General features: G+C 37.4%; 1 protein-coding gene across 3 annotated transcripts in view; it reads left to right on the top strand.

Annotated features, from left to right (window-relative positions):
- NVL (nuclear VCP like) overlaps positions 1-13,973 on the top strand; it is a 42,670-nt gene that overhangs the window by 19,811 nt on the left and 8,886 nt on the right. For all 3 annotated transcript variants that reach the window (XM_064446336.1, XM_064446335.1, XM_064446338.1), the window contains 3 exons: positions 1,235-1,354; positions 3,007-3,106; positions 11,011-11,117. In XM_064446336.1, coding sequence (XP_064302406.1) covers positions 1,235-1,354; positions 3,007-3,106; positions 11,011-11,117 — 327 coding nt within the window. The remainder of the gene's footprint in view (positions 1-1,234; positions 1,355-3,006; positions 3,107-11,010; positions 11,118-13,973) is intronic.

Here is a 13,973-nt window from a genome sequence, read left to right as displayed (position 1 = left end):
CAGTGAAGTTGTTCATGTGAAAAGGAAAAAGCTGTCTGGGTAGTTTAAGTATGTATCTTGGTTTAAATTACCTGGTAGATGGAGCCATCTTGACTGAAGTAGGATTTCTAAATGACGAACTACATGCATCATTGCTTTTATGTAGGTCAGGAAAAAGAAGAAAAACTCTAATCTTCAGTGAGAAAATTGGTGATCAGTAACTGCAAATTAGCAGCTTTCACTAAGGAAACTAAAAGTTTCAACTTTCAAGTTCACAAATGTGTTTTGCCCATCACTTTAGCTTCTTAATGAAAGTTTGAAACCTTGGAAAGCAATGTGGGTTTTTTAGTTGATCAAAGTGATTTTTAAAGATTTTAAATGTTAACAAACAAAAGTGCTGTAGTCTGTGTTTTTGAAGCACTGGACTTAGAAGTGTTGTGGCATAACTTCGGTCCATTTTAGAGTTAAGAAAATATTTTGAACTGACCAAGACAGTTGCAGCCCACATCTCAGAAGACCATGGCAGTTACCTGTTTGTCAGTGGTGTGGAAGCTAAAACCAAAATGCTGGATATGATTATTCTTTTCCAAAACATCTTTTTATGTGTACTTCAAGTACTGATGCAGGCAGGAAATGTAACTCTTAAGGAGGAGCTCTGCTTCCTTGGGCAGTAAAGAGAAAATGCTTGGCTGTGATTCAGAGGCTGTGTTAAAACATAAATTCTATCAAAACATGTTTGTTTGGAAAAAATGAAGCGTTTGCATTTACAACTTGGCAACCCGTGCCCCTGCAATTCACCATTCTGGCTTACTTTTCAGTTTCCTACCACCAACTCCCTGTCTTCAGGCAACTACTGTATGAACTTCAGGTGTTCATTGTGTTCAGGTTGCTCACTGGGTTTGTTTATGAACAGCTGAAGAACAACAGCATCCTTAAGGAAGATTGTTTTTGTTAATTCTCATCAGCAGAATAATGGGAACTTAGATTTATTCCCCACAAAGTAGGAATTCTGTTAAACTCGGAATGTACTGCAAACTGTCAAAAATGAGCTAGTGACAACTAGTTACCGTGTAAATCTTGATCAGTAAGGAAACAGAGATAACAGACTGTTATCAGGAGTAAACTGGTTAGCAGGTTGCACTTCTCCCTTGCAAAGCACCTCAAATAGTGTTTAAAGCTGTGATATTTTTTTTTTGCCCCCAAGCAAAATCTTCATGTCTTACATTGTTTCACTGTGATTTGTTACTTGTTTTAGTATGTTGGTGAAAGTGAACGTGCTGTACGTCAGGTATTCCAGCGTGCCAGGAATTCAGCCCCTTGTGTTATATTTTTTGATGAAGTTGATGCTTTGTGCCCTCGGAGGTCTGACCGTGAAGTGAGTCTGTCTTAAAATATCTCCATAAATAAATTATTTAAATTGCAGCTTTTGTGGTACTGTGCTAGCAACAGAAGTACCTGGAAGGGTCCTATGTTCCATATCTCCCAAGAAAAACAATCTAATAGGCTTTCTCATATATTGAGGAAAAATATGTTGGTCAAATTTTATAAAGCGTAATACATTTTTGGTATGCATATACAGAAAAAAATATCCAGAGAATGTGTGTGTATCTGCCAACTGGGCTGTGTAGAGCTGTAGGAAAAGATGAAGGAGTGCTGTTTAATATCCTGCTTAATTTATGGCCAAATCCTGACACCTGTGTGCAGCTGTAATGCTTGCATGAAGTATGCATTTATTTGAACAACATGAACTGGGTCATGAAAATATTTGAGGCAGGAGCGTTAAGTGGAATGCATTAGACTCCAGAGCTGTTCCACCTGTGAAGTTTTCTCTCTTTTTTTTTTTTGTTTGTTGTTGTTGTTGTTGTTGTTGTTGTTTTTTTTTGGAATAGCAGCTACCTACACCTAGGATTAACTTCTGCTTTTGCGGGATGGTAGTAGCACAAAGTGTTAGTGTGTTGAAAGGAAAGCTGCTCTGTTTTTTATGCAGAGGAAGTGCGGCTGTTTTATGGTGCTGTATTGGTGCATGTATGTTAATGGCTGAAGGAAAAGATGCTTTTTTTCAACAGACAAGTTGAGGACAGTACTGTTCAGATATTGCCATCGTAGGAGAGAAGTTTGATCAACTGTTCCTGAATTGTACCTTGTCTTCTGAATTTGCATACTTCACTTCCTATGAAAGATAGCCAGGCTGAAAAGTTCAAACTTGACTTCTTGAATACCCTGAGGTGGTGGTTCCCACAGAGCCATAAAAGAAGGCGTCCAGTACTGGCACCACAGCAGGCATAGGCGGTAGCCAAGGAGGAGGGAACAAGTGTGCTTTGACCTCACTATAATTCAGTTGTGTGGCAGCAGCACCAGGCAACAACTTCGTGCCTAGAGGCCCATTCCTGCTCTTCACAGCCTCCTTTAACCATGTAGAGGTACTTTCTGGGCAGGAGACTGGTGACTTTATTACTCAGACTCTAATACTGGTGACAATCCTTGGGATTCGTAATTGAAACTCAGGGGTGTTTGGTGTTTCCACTGGCTTTTTGAGACCACATATTCTAATTACCCATGGGTGGATTTATATTTTTGTGCATTTAAAATAAAACACTAACACTTAGAACAGCATTCGTCAAAATCATCAAACAATTTTACTGCATAATTGGACTCTTGTTCTCCAGCATCTGGGCTTTCTCTCCCTCTGTCTCCAACTCTAGAACGTAATTCAGATTAAGCTATTGAGTTTGTTTATTGGATGTCAGTACTATGGAGATAGCATTTAACTATGAGTAGCTCAGCTGCTGAAAGTATTGTTTGCAGAGGTTTAAATATTTGGAGTATTTTTTTTCCCAAAACCTGAATATTGAGAAGTTCTGGGTTTTCTTGTTGAGATAGATGGGAGAATGAGTAGAATAAAGATCTGTATGTACTTCTTTAAGCAAGTCCTTCACCTTTCATGGGAAAGAAAAGGTTTCTTTTGTTTTGAAATATTCACATTCCCACTGTTTCCTCAATTTTGTTGACAAATTTCTCCTTTTAAAGTCAGGAGCCAGTGTCCGAGTAGTTAACCAGTTACTCACAGAGATGGATGGTCTGGAGAATCGTCAGCAGGTTTTCATTATGGCTGCCACAAACAGGCCAGGTAAGGACTAGAGACCAAACCAAACTAGAGAAATCAAGTGTCATTAGTCTCTTCTACTGAAATTGATGCATTCTTATGTGTTTGAATTGTAGAACTAACCTTATTCTGTACTTAAAATTACAGCGTCTCCTCAAATCCAAACTTTTTCTGATCAATTAGTCTGTCCCACGTTCTTGTGACAGTTTGAGATGAAGCAACATCTTTAAAATGTATCTTAATTAGCATCTGATAGCATTGCTGTAAAATGCTTTGAAAGACTTTTGACTTAATTGGACTTTGGATTATCTCCTTGGAATATAGAACAAAAGAGAACTGAAACATAAATTTTATATTTTTTGTTGCTTGCATTGATTTTCTAATCAAAGCAACCTTATAGTTTTCTGCTATTTTAAATTTTTTCCCCTTGAGTCATCTGTCTCATGTTAAATAATTTTTCCTTTTCCTTATCTTTTGCTTCCTGTGCTTCATGTTCCAAACCTGGTTCCCTCAGCCTGAACTTCCTCCGCTGTTACCTCGTGTTCTGTCAAGCTTTGATATTGACTGCTGTCTGTGCTCCCTTGCTGGGTCTTCAATTTTTGGTAGCTTTTGCAATTCCTGCAGCATCTTCTTAGTTAATAAGCTAAACAGTGACATCTACTTTACAAACATCGTGTGTTCTACAACCAACTTTCTCCCTCTTTTTTTTGTATTATGGAAAAGTCCTGTGTTTTATACATAGCAATAAACTTCTCTATTCCTGATTTTGAACTCCATCTGGACGCTGAGAGTTAGAAGTAAAGGAATTTGCTGTCAATATAGAAAAAAACATGCGCAGGAAGATGTTGCTCTTCCTGGGTTATGAACATTTTTCTGAATATTGCAACTGAAATTAAATATGGGGTTATTTTTCTATCTTGGTAAAACCATACTGGGGTAGGCCCTAGAATTTTGGAAAGGACCTTTGTGCCTAGAGCACATATTTGGCGACTTACTAGTAACTACATAGTTGTTTCATACCTGCATGTGTTAAGTAAGGACAAGATGTAGAATTCTGATGAGAAATGGCTTAACAGGGAAAAATAGTAGCATAGCTACTTTGGATATAAATTGGAACATGAGAAAGTTACAATACTTGACAGATTGCTTGGGTCCTATAGATTAAGGAAAATTTGGTCTGAAATCACCTAAAATAGGCAACTGTGAGGTGGTTTTTGTTTTTTCCAATGGTCAAAATAGTAAAAAATTTTGAGGAAAAGTTTCCTGTCTCTTGAATTCTTTGCACCATGGCAGACTATCAAGCCTTCTAACGGTGAAATACGAGCAGTAGATGCTTAAATCTGTATCTGCTTGTAGCAATTCTTTGATTTAAAGTGGGAAGTTTTCCTGGCACGAGCTTGATGATTCTGACCTATCTAATCCAATGTGTAAAAGAGAATAAGGTTATACAATGTAGCACATCTATATATAGATAGAGTTGGATGTACCAAGGGTGTTAGTATAGTGTCATCAAGTTGCCTTAGGAAAGAGATCTCTCACTAAATTACTTATGCTAGTGCAAGTATTTGTAACAAGCAGCCTTATTTGTTAGGGTTTCTCAAGGGCTTCATATCTAATTGCTGATGGCAGTAAACTCGTCATTATCTCTGACTGGTAGGTTGGGGTGTGAATTCCAACACTTTTGAAGTTGAGGGAACACCCAGCTTGACTTCCTGCAGTGGCACCTCAGGTGTATGGCGGGTATACACGGGGCAAATACTTATAGGGCCAGTGTATGTATGTGGCACTGTTCTGAGCTAGTGACTCCTCTAGTAGAGGCATCCAAGTACAAGTAGTTTAGTAGCTTTACAAGAGCCAATTTAGAGTAAATGTTGCTCAGATGTTAATATCAAGATATGAATACTTCCCAGCTTTGCTGGGTTTACACTGATTCAGTACTTGCTTATGGGTTTCATTTTCATGCATATGTGAAATAGACATCTGTGTAATTGTTAATCCATCGCTTTATAAGCCTTTTACTGGATGCAGTTTTACCATTATGATGGTATAAGCTACCTCTGTAATGGTTTGGGGATTCCCCCCCACGCCCAGTTTTAAAAAGTCCCTGTTGCCTTGTTCAGCTGCAGTGGTAGATGTACTCTTTTACTGTACTGGAATAGTGAAAGTTACAAAACTCTCCTGACTAATGAGGGTTGAACTAATATTTGAGGGAAGCTGGGAAATTTGTACAGCATGAACTCAGTGGTGTATTACTAGCCAGTGACATCGATGAAAAAAGTCTATTTGAGGTAAAAATGCCGAATGTCAACAAAATGGACAGGAGTGATAACAAATATCAAGTTGAAGGGTATAAATGTATCTTCAAATTCTGTCAATGGAAATGAATTGTTCCTTGATAAAGGAGTTGTTTTGCCAGCACAATAAAATATTTTTTTCTGAACAGCAAAGCTTGGCACATCCAACTTTTGCTAGAGGAGGCAATTATCTATGCAGTTTGGATAGACTGATCTCTTGCTTCAGAAGGATATAAGCTGTGTGTATGAATAACATTTGTATAAGTTTAGACTACAAACTTGCTGTGATGTCTGCCTTTGTCAGCGTGAAGAAATATAGTCTTCAGTTGATGCAGTTTTTATCAGAACAACTTTTACTGAAGTTGAGGTTAAATTGGGGAAACTATCTTTCTCTTGTGTAGTTTATTCACCATTTATTGGATTTAGGAATAGGCAGTGTTCACCAGATTAGATTTTGCTACTATGGTCTGGGTACTTAATACGAGCACACTGCAGGTAGAGAACAGTGAAGTCTAGGCTAGTAAAGCACTCTTACCACCCTAAGAACAAAATAAGCAAGTAGAGACCTGTAAGAGAACTATTGCTTATACTGCCTAATGTATTTAAACAATCCTTGCAAACAATAAAAGTTTTGGTCCCTGAAAAGCTCTTTTGCTTATAAGTCTGACATCTGTATGAAAGATTGTTTTGTTATAGTTATGTTGAATAGAGGTCCTAGGGGGTCGTGTAATATAAACCTAAATAATATATGTGTCCCACCAGAACTTCCTGAAATCTTCCACTGGGCCAGTGTTATCAAATTGAGATCTCATTTTTTTAAATCCATGTTAGTATAACTTAATAGGAGAGAAAATGGCATTGCAGGATGCTTCTTTTTTAGAATGGTTGTATGCACATTACCTTTTATAGCTGGCTGCTGTTACTGCTCATGACTATTATTATATGTTGTCAGCATTGTAGTCCCGGAGACCATGGTGCCAAAAGAAACGTCTTCTCTCATAAAAATATTATCATTATTATTATGAAGAATAATAGTAACTAGCAGTAGGGTAGTGCTGGTTCGGCCAGTTTTGGCATCAAGGTATGTTCCTGGTACAGTTGTTCCCATGAGGTGTTAGTAGCTGTGACGAGGTATTTTTGTATAATGGTGGTGGTTTTGTACCCTGTGGCTGAAGAGTGCCAAATTCTCTTTTTTTTCTTTTTCTTTTTTTTTTTTTTATAATAGCCTTTAAGGACCTGGAACACTCTAATTCCTGTTTTGCCAAAAGGGCAGGCACAAAAGATTGGTTCCTTTGTTTATCATATACAACCGGCAAGTGGTAATTCTTACTCTGGCAGTGTTGAAATAAGCCTTTGATTTGTCCATAAGGGCAGGATATTTGAAAGTTTTTTGCACTTACTCAGTGACTTTGAAAGTCCTCTGTAGATCTTTCTTGACTATTGCTAAATTAGCAGGGATGCAGTATTCCCAACTCAATCTCTTTCCACCTAAATGCAGAACCAATGTCAAACTTTGCCTGAAGAGGATTAAACTTTTAAAGCACACAATGTCATTAAAAGAGAGAGAGGAAAAAAAGAGGCAGAAATGTCATGTCCTGTTAGAAACTTTATGGGTCAGAATAATTATATTCTTTTTCAGTCAACTCACTTCCCCAAATTCGAGACTAAATACTTACAAAACCATTAAGCACTACTGCTGACTGAGGTCTGTAATTTCCCACAATTTTCTAGTTACCAATGTGAGTTTCAGTATTGGATACTGCTGCTTTCTGCTCTTTTCTTACTTTCCTGGGCTTTAGACATTTATAACCTCTTTAGAGAAATGCTGACCAAGGCATCAGCAGCATTTACCATGGGATCTAAGGAACTGTATGCAATGTGGGAAAATAGACAAGAAATCAGTGAAACACTACAAACTGATAGTGATTTAAACTTGACGTAAATTGTGATGATGTCTTTGCTTTTATTCATCATCTTTTTGTCTAGCTTTTAAAAATCAATTTTTCAAAAATTCCCCTTCTCTGTTATCTTAGAGCATGATCAGTTTCAGTTAGTTCTATTTTTCATCAGCAAGTTTAGTTTAGTTTTGTAGAGCTGTTCACCTGAACCACATGTTTTGAAACACAGTAAAAAAAAAAATCTTTCCTTCAGTCTCTGACAGTAGTTACAGTTTTGGTTTGGGTTTTTTGTTTGTTATGTTTATACCTGTTTATACATGTTGCTGAATTAAAGGCAAGATAAGATCTAAGAAAAGCGCCTAATACGTGAGGCACGGAACAATATCTTTCGTCATAATTCTAATTCACACAAATTATATTCCCGCATTTCACTAGCCCCATGATGTTATGTGTCTTTCACAGTAACTTTAGTGGAGTTCATTTTGTTGTGTAGGAGCAAAGTTGTTACCTGCAGTGTTCATCTGGAGTCTCAGAAAGCCTTTCAGGGCTTCTGAGCCTACATTCCAGAATATCACGAATGTGAGGACCTAGATCTTCTATACTTTAAATATAATTTTAAAAGCTGTAGTGAGTATAGGAGAGGTTAGATGGACTCAGCACAGTAGTTGTTTTTGCTGGTATGCACTGAACTTTCATAAACATTGTTGACTCTTGTACAGTTGAGAATACATGAATAATCAACTGGAAATTAGCGTGGGACTAAAAGATTTTATTATAGAGAATAGAGTGTCACATTATAGGGATGCATGTAAAGATATTTTCAGTAGAATTTAATGAAGAGGATAACATTTTGCAGTAGTTTGGAGAGCAGTGTAGCAAACCGAAATATTACATAATTCTCTAGAGGCAAATGCCTGTTTTAACCTTTAAAAACAAGGCAAGGAATGGGCGTACTCTAAATCTTATGCAGTTTTGCCAGATTACTTGGAAAATGGTACTGCTGTCTTCTAAAGACATAGTCAATGCCATTACATCAGAAAACCAAGACAGAAAATTATTAACTGGGCATCTCTCTTCATAGAAGTATATTCTTTCTGTAAGACAATTGCTTGGAAAACAGTCAACTGTATGGACAACTGCTTGTTGTGTGTTATCATGTTTCCATGTTTCACTTTCAAACTTGAGAGATAATAATGGGCTTTTGAAGAGGTGTCTATGATAACTACCTTAATTTCATTAAAATGTATCTAAAATTAGTTGACTCTTTTCTGCTTAGATAAGTTTCAAGATAATAGAGATGGAGATAATATCAGGATGGAATGCTCTGAAATTCCTAAAAGGGGAGCATTATTCAATTCTTTAAACAGATGTGAAGTGCATCCAATGAGTGAGTTTGACCAATGAGTAAATACTAATTTCTGTGTTGCATGACATTTTCAGGAACTTCAGGCCCAGGCCTGAACCTGCAGAGTGAAGTGAATTGACTCATAAGGAGATGGGGAGTATAGATCTGCGTGTTAAACTTCAGTATGGTCTTCTCATTGTAAACCACCATTACTGCAGCTTATTGAGTTAGTATGAGTTGTCGTAACTGTGGATGTGGGCAATGTAATCACTTATATAGAAATGGATGAATGCATCTTTAGACCAGATCGCTAACTTTGTATCATTGGACAAAGAGCATGGCAAGTGCCATGCTCTCAGCATGCAAAATAGAAACAGTATTTTCCATATCAAGCCTAATATTTTAAAAGAGCTTTTGGAACTTTAGAATGGGGAAGTTATTAAGTGCCTGGTGTTGCAATTGCTATTGAGAGTGTTTGTTTTGATGCTTGTAATTGATCTGTTGAGCGAACTTTGTCAGCTCATCTTAATAATGTGGCAAGACTTCCATCTGCAGAGACAAAAGAACAGGAAAGTGCACTTGTGCAAACCAAGATAAGGTATCATATAGCACTACGTGCAGATGTATAAGAAAGATGTTTTTGTCTAGGCCTGCTATGGCAGGGATCCTGTTTAACCCTTGTTTCATTTGGTCTGGATTAAATTAATACATCAAGCTCTTCCTTTTTTCCCCTCACTATTCTTGTCACATTCACAATAGCTGATTTTTACCTACATAGATGCTGCTGGCCATGACTGCTGTATCTTGGAAAAAAAATTGGTTTTGTCCAAGAAAAAGGTAGTGGAGCAATTTTTAATGTGTGCCTCTCATTCTACTTTTTGTCCTTTAAGCATAGGTAAGAGTAACTTGAACAAAACTATGCACATCTTTAAAAACTGAATCAAGACTACACTGCGGTAGGATCAGGTAGCTGGAGTCGTGACAGAGTTAAGCAAACATTTTTCATTTGCAAAAAAGTGATACCTGTTCTTCCATGCTACTGTTTTTTGTTTTGTTTCTTCTAAATATCTATATGGTAAGGATTAACAGCTTAACTTTTTCCCAGTTCCTCACCTTTAATATTCATGAATGCATGTATTTTGTCTGTTAGCTACGTTTTGTCAAGAGGATGTAATTATTGTAAGGGTGTTGACAGCTTACTTTGGAGTCCTTGATAGTTTCCAGCTTAAGACTTAGGTGTAACTTTCAGTCGTTAATTTTGGATAAGGTTCTTGCAATAGCTACCTAACACATCTGTAGAACTTACAGACTTCAGAAAAAGTACAGTTTTCTTCATATCTTCTGTGGGTGCTTTTGTGAGTCTGCTCTTCACATGACTGTAGTATGTAGGATACGGATTATTAGAATCCCTTAGTGAAATAGAGCAAGTAATACCATCGTTGTTTTTGGTAGATGGGGAAATGGGGCATTGAGAAGTGTTTAGAAACATCATCCAGGCAGTTCATGCTGAAATATGGACAGGAATTGAGGTCTTTCCCAGGTTATGTGCCCTGTTTGTTGTTATACCAATATTCCTTAGTGTTTGTATCCTGACTAACTGTTTGTAGAAGGTCAGTACTGAAGCCTGTGGTGCTAAAAGGCTACTAGACATTTCTATTACGTTTAAATTTTGAATGGCTTTCTAGAAACATTTGTGATGATTTTTGGTTTCTTATTTCTCCACACATAATAAAATTGGGAGTCTGTAGTTCTTCCTGGGAAACAAGTTCTGTACTTTGCAGCTCTATTTTGTGTTTTCATGACATGTTGTCATGTTTCATGTCTACCACTCAGAAAATTAATATGCAGTAGAAATGCGAATGACCAGTAAAATTAAGTTTACATAAGGGTGCTTATGATTGGCCCTGCGTACTTGTTATTCTTAATTTATCACTGTGTGTTCAAGCACATTCACAGCGGTTAATACGGTTAGAGTTCCTTCCAACAGAAAAAACTTGGAAACATTTTTTTCATTTGTCATGAATGAATGTGGAATTCCTCACTTGACCGTGCTAGGTATGACAGTAAAAATGTTCCAGTACTGTGTTACCAAAGACAGAGCCGTCTTCATCTGTGAAGAGATGAAACTGGTATTTATGAGCCATCTTTGAGCAGAGGCAGCCTAACTGTGCTAGGTTCCTACTTGACAGAGATGTGCTAGGCTCCTGCTTGACAGAGATGAAGCTGTTTTAGTCGGCTATTTTAATGGTCAGAGCTTCACATCATGGCACAAATGCTTCTTTGAATCTAGGTACAAGAATGCATATATTCCTTTTCAGATGTACACTTTCCTGAGGGTGTATCTCTTTTATAGATAATTTTGTCTTTTTTTCTTTTTTTCCTCTCCCTAAGATATAATTGACCCAGCTATCCTGCGTCCTGGTAGACTGGATAAAACACTTTATGTGGGTTTGCCACCACCTGAAGATCGACTTGCTATTTTAAAGACCATCACCAAAGTGAGTATTTGGAGATAAATCCTTATCTTAAAGCTTGGTGGAATGATTTAATACAAATCAAATTTTACAAAGAATTGGAGAATCATGTCTCATGAAATGCATAAGATCATAAAAATAAACCAGCGGCCGCATCTGCTCTGAGACTGCAAGGGACTGATAAATCTTGTAAGGCAAACCTGTTGAACTTAGAAACTGCTGCCTTTTATAGTCACAGTTTGAACAGATTTAATGAAAAGATTCCTATATGTGTGAGTAATAGGCCTAGAAGTGTTTTGTAAGCTTTTTTGGGGGGTTCCACACGTTCACCAAAATGATTCACTAGCTCCAGCTGTATTTGCTCAACAGTAATTGTGACACTTAATTGCCTTTAGGATTAAAGGAAGCTTGTGATGATAGAGGTTGTAGGTCAAAGTAAATGTGAAAATGTTAAATACCTGCTTCTGTGGGTCCTCCCTGTGGTTAATGGCACATTCTGCCACTTCAGAGATTTGGACTATAGAATTCCATCTGTGTATTTCTCTTAAGTATGGTACAGCAGTAATCAAGGCCTTAAGATGTAAGAACATACAAAGCATTATGAATTAGTCGGGTATTTCTTACTTTTTCCAGTAGATCAGCATTGATTGTTAAGAGCAGGTGTCCTATCAGATTTTTTTTTTTTTGAGCTGCAAAGGAGACTGTCTTCACTATAGAGAAAAGATAGCCCTGTATTATGAAAAATATGGCAAAAATTATTTAGGAAATTTGTAAAAAAGGTAAGTCAGACTTATGTGAGCATAAAGTTGTGGTGTAGGCAGTATTTGATCCCAGAAGAGAAAAGTGAGGACTCATTCAAGCATGCCCTTTCATGCCAAAATAGTTGTTCAAAAGTCAGGCTTTCATTACAAATTCAAGATGTTAGTCTTTCCTTCATTTATCCTATGTGTTACTTCATGGAGTAAAAAAAAATATAAGTGTGCCCCCATTTGCTATTAGCAGTAGATCAGTTTATTGTTCCTAAGTTTTATAAAAATATTTCAGTTAAAGCTTTTTACAATCCTGTTCTTGAAGATGGTTGCCTTTTAAAAGACCTAGAGTGAATTTGATTGTAACACCTGTGGATTGTTTTTCAAACATACTGTAAGGAATTAAATTTTGTATTTTATCAATTTATTTTTAAAGATAACTCAAAGTGTTCTTTAAAAATTGGCCTTATATGATTGTTCTGATTTAATACAAACCACTTCCTTCTGGAAGAAGTGGGTAGTAAGGATCAGTCACTAGACTGTCTAAACTGAGCAGAGCGATTCTGGTACAGAGTTTATACGACTGCTGTTTTTTACCATACAGGTGTTGAGCCTTGCTCACTGTAGTTTTTGCTGGAGAATCTTTGGAGATTTGTAAATGTCTCAAGTTCTTTCACTGTAATTAGTGGTGTAGGGAAGTACTGAAGCAAAGCTTGGTGCAAGACTTCATGGGAGTGAGAGGTGGTATCAAACACAATTGATTTCTCACACTCTCTCATAGATTTTGCGTGTTCACACCCTCACAGCCACATACAGGCACCAGGATGCCTGCATCCGTGTGGTAGGGCCAGGATCGCTTGTGTGCATACCAAGGACAAGGAGCTCTGTGTTGAGTCCTGGCTTCATCTCTTGGCTGCTGCTTTACTGGCGATGACAAACTGGTTCTTAGAGAGAACTGTTTTCTAGATTCCCTTGAAGAATCAAACAGTTCAGAATCATGCGTCCCTCAGCTGCTATAAATCATGGGTGAGGCTGCTTAAAAATCTTTGCTTCCTCCTGGGAATCTTTCTGGCTACAGTCTGCCTTCCTGTTGGGATAACACAAAGAAGAGGAGTGGCACATGTGATGTGGTAACCTTGTTGTCATCCTGTTATCAGAGCATATTTGTTTTCTGCTGACAAACCACCTTTGCTGTGGCCTTATCTGATTATGGGCCTTCTTGTGATATGAGCAATGCATTGCACAGGGTTTTACCAGCTTGGTTCCTGTGGATCCTGTCCTTGATTATGAGGGCATGTTATTTTTGGAATGCCAGATACTTCTATGCATACTTAATTCATACTAGTCTTAATATTTTGGTTACAAATCTGTGTAGTAAATGAGGTGTTACGTATTTAATGGATTCTTTTTCTCAGTTCATAATTAAGAGACCAGCAGAAATGAGATACAAACATTCTCTGAATGAGTCTTTTCCTTGCATGTTTCCGTGTTCATTCTATGAGGAGGCTGGTGCTGTTCTCACTTTACTACTTCTGCAGTCACCAGAGCTCTCAAAGCTAGGCAAAGATTTGTATTTCTAGTGTTAAGAACAAGAAATAGGTGGTTGTTTTCTTTAAGAATGTACAGAAGTTATCTGCAAGAAGAATGTGGACTTTGGAGAGGGGAAAATATGCTAATTGAAATACCTCATTTTTTGTCAGACCTCATCCATGCATTCTAGGTAAGGATATTTGAAAAATCTGTACAGAAACACTTCCTTAAACATGTGCTCAGGGCTAGATAAAACAAAATGTTTGGTGCAGATGTGAGTGGCTTCTGGGTGACAGTATGTATTCCCAGAAATCCCCAAGGAATACATGCACAGGATGTGGAAACTGAGAGTCATTGCAGAGGAAAATAATGGATGCTTACAAAGGCAGCATGAGGAGTAGAAAAGGGAGTTAGGGGGAGGAATAGGTTGTAAGGAAGACAGACAGCCTATGTGTAGGTTGAAGCTTTGTTGTGAAAGACTTTTACTTCAGTTAACTTGTACAAATCAGTCATTTTCAAATTGCATATTAATTATGCAAGAGAAGCATGTCTTCACATGTTGAAGTTAGTAGTGTACTTACGTTTCTGCAAGCTGTATCAG

The sequence above is a fragment of the Phalacrocorax carbo genome, chromosome 3, assembly GCF_963921805.1.
Source record: "Phalacrocorax carbo chromosome 3, bPhaCar2.1, whole genome shotgun sequence".
Lineage (NCBI taxonomy): Eukaryota > Metazoa > Chordata > Aves > Suliformes > Phalacrocoracidae > Phalacrocorax > Phalacrocorax carbo.
This window is presented reverse-complemented; position numbering and strand designations above follow the sequence as displayed.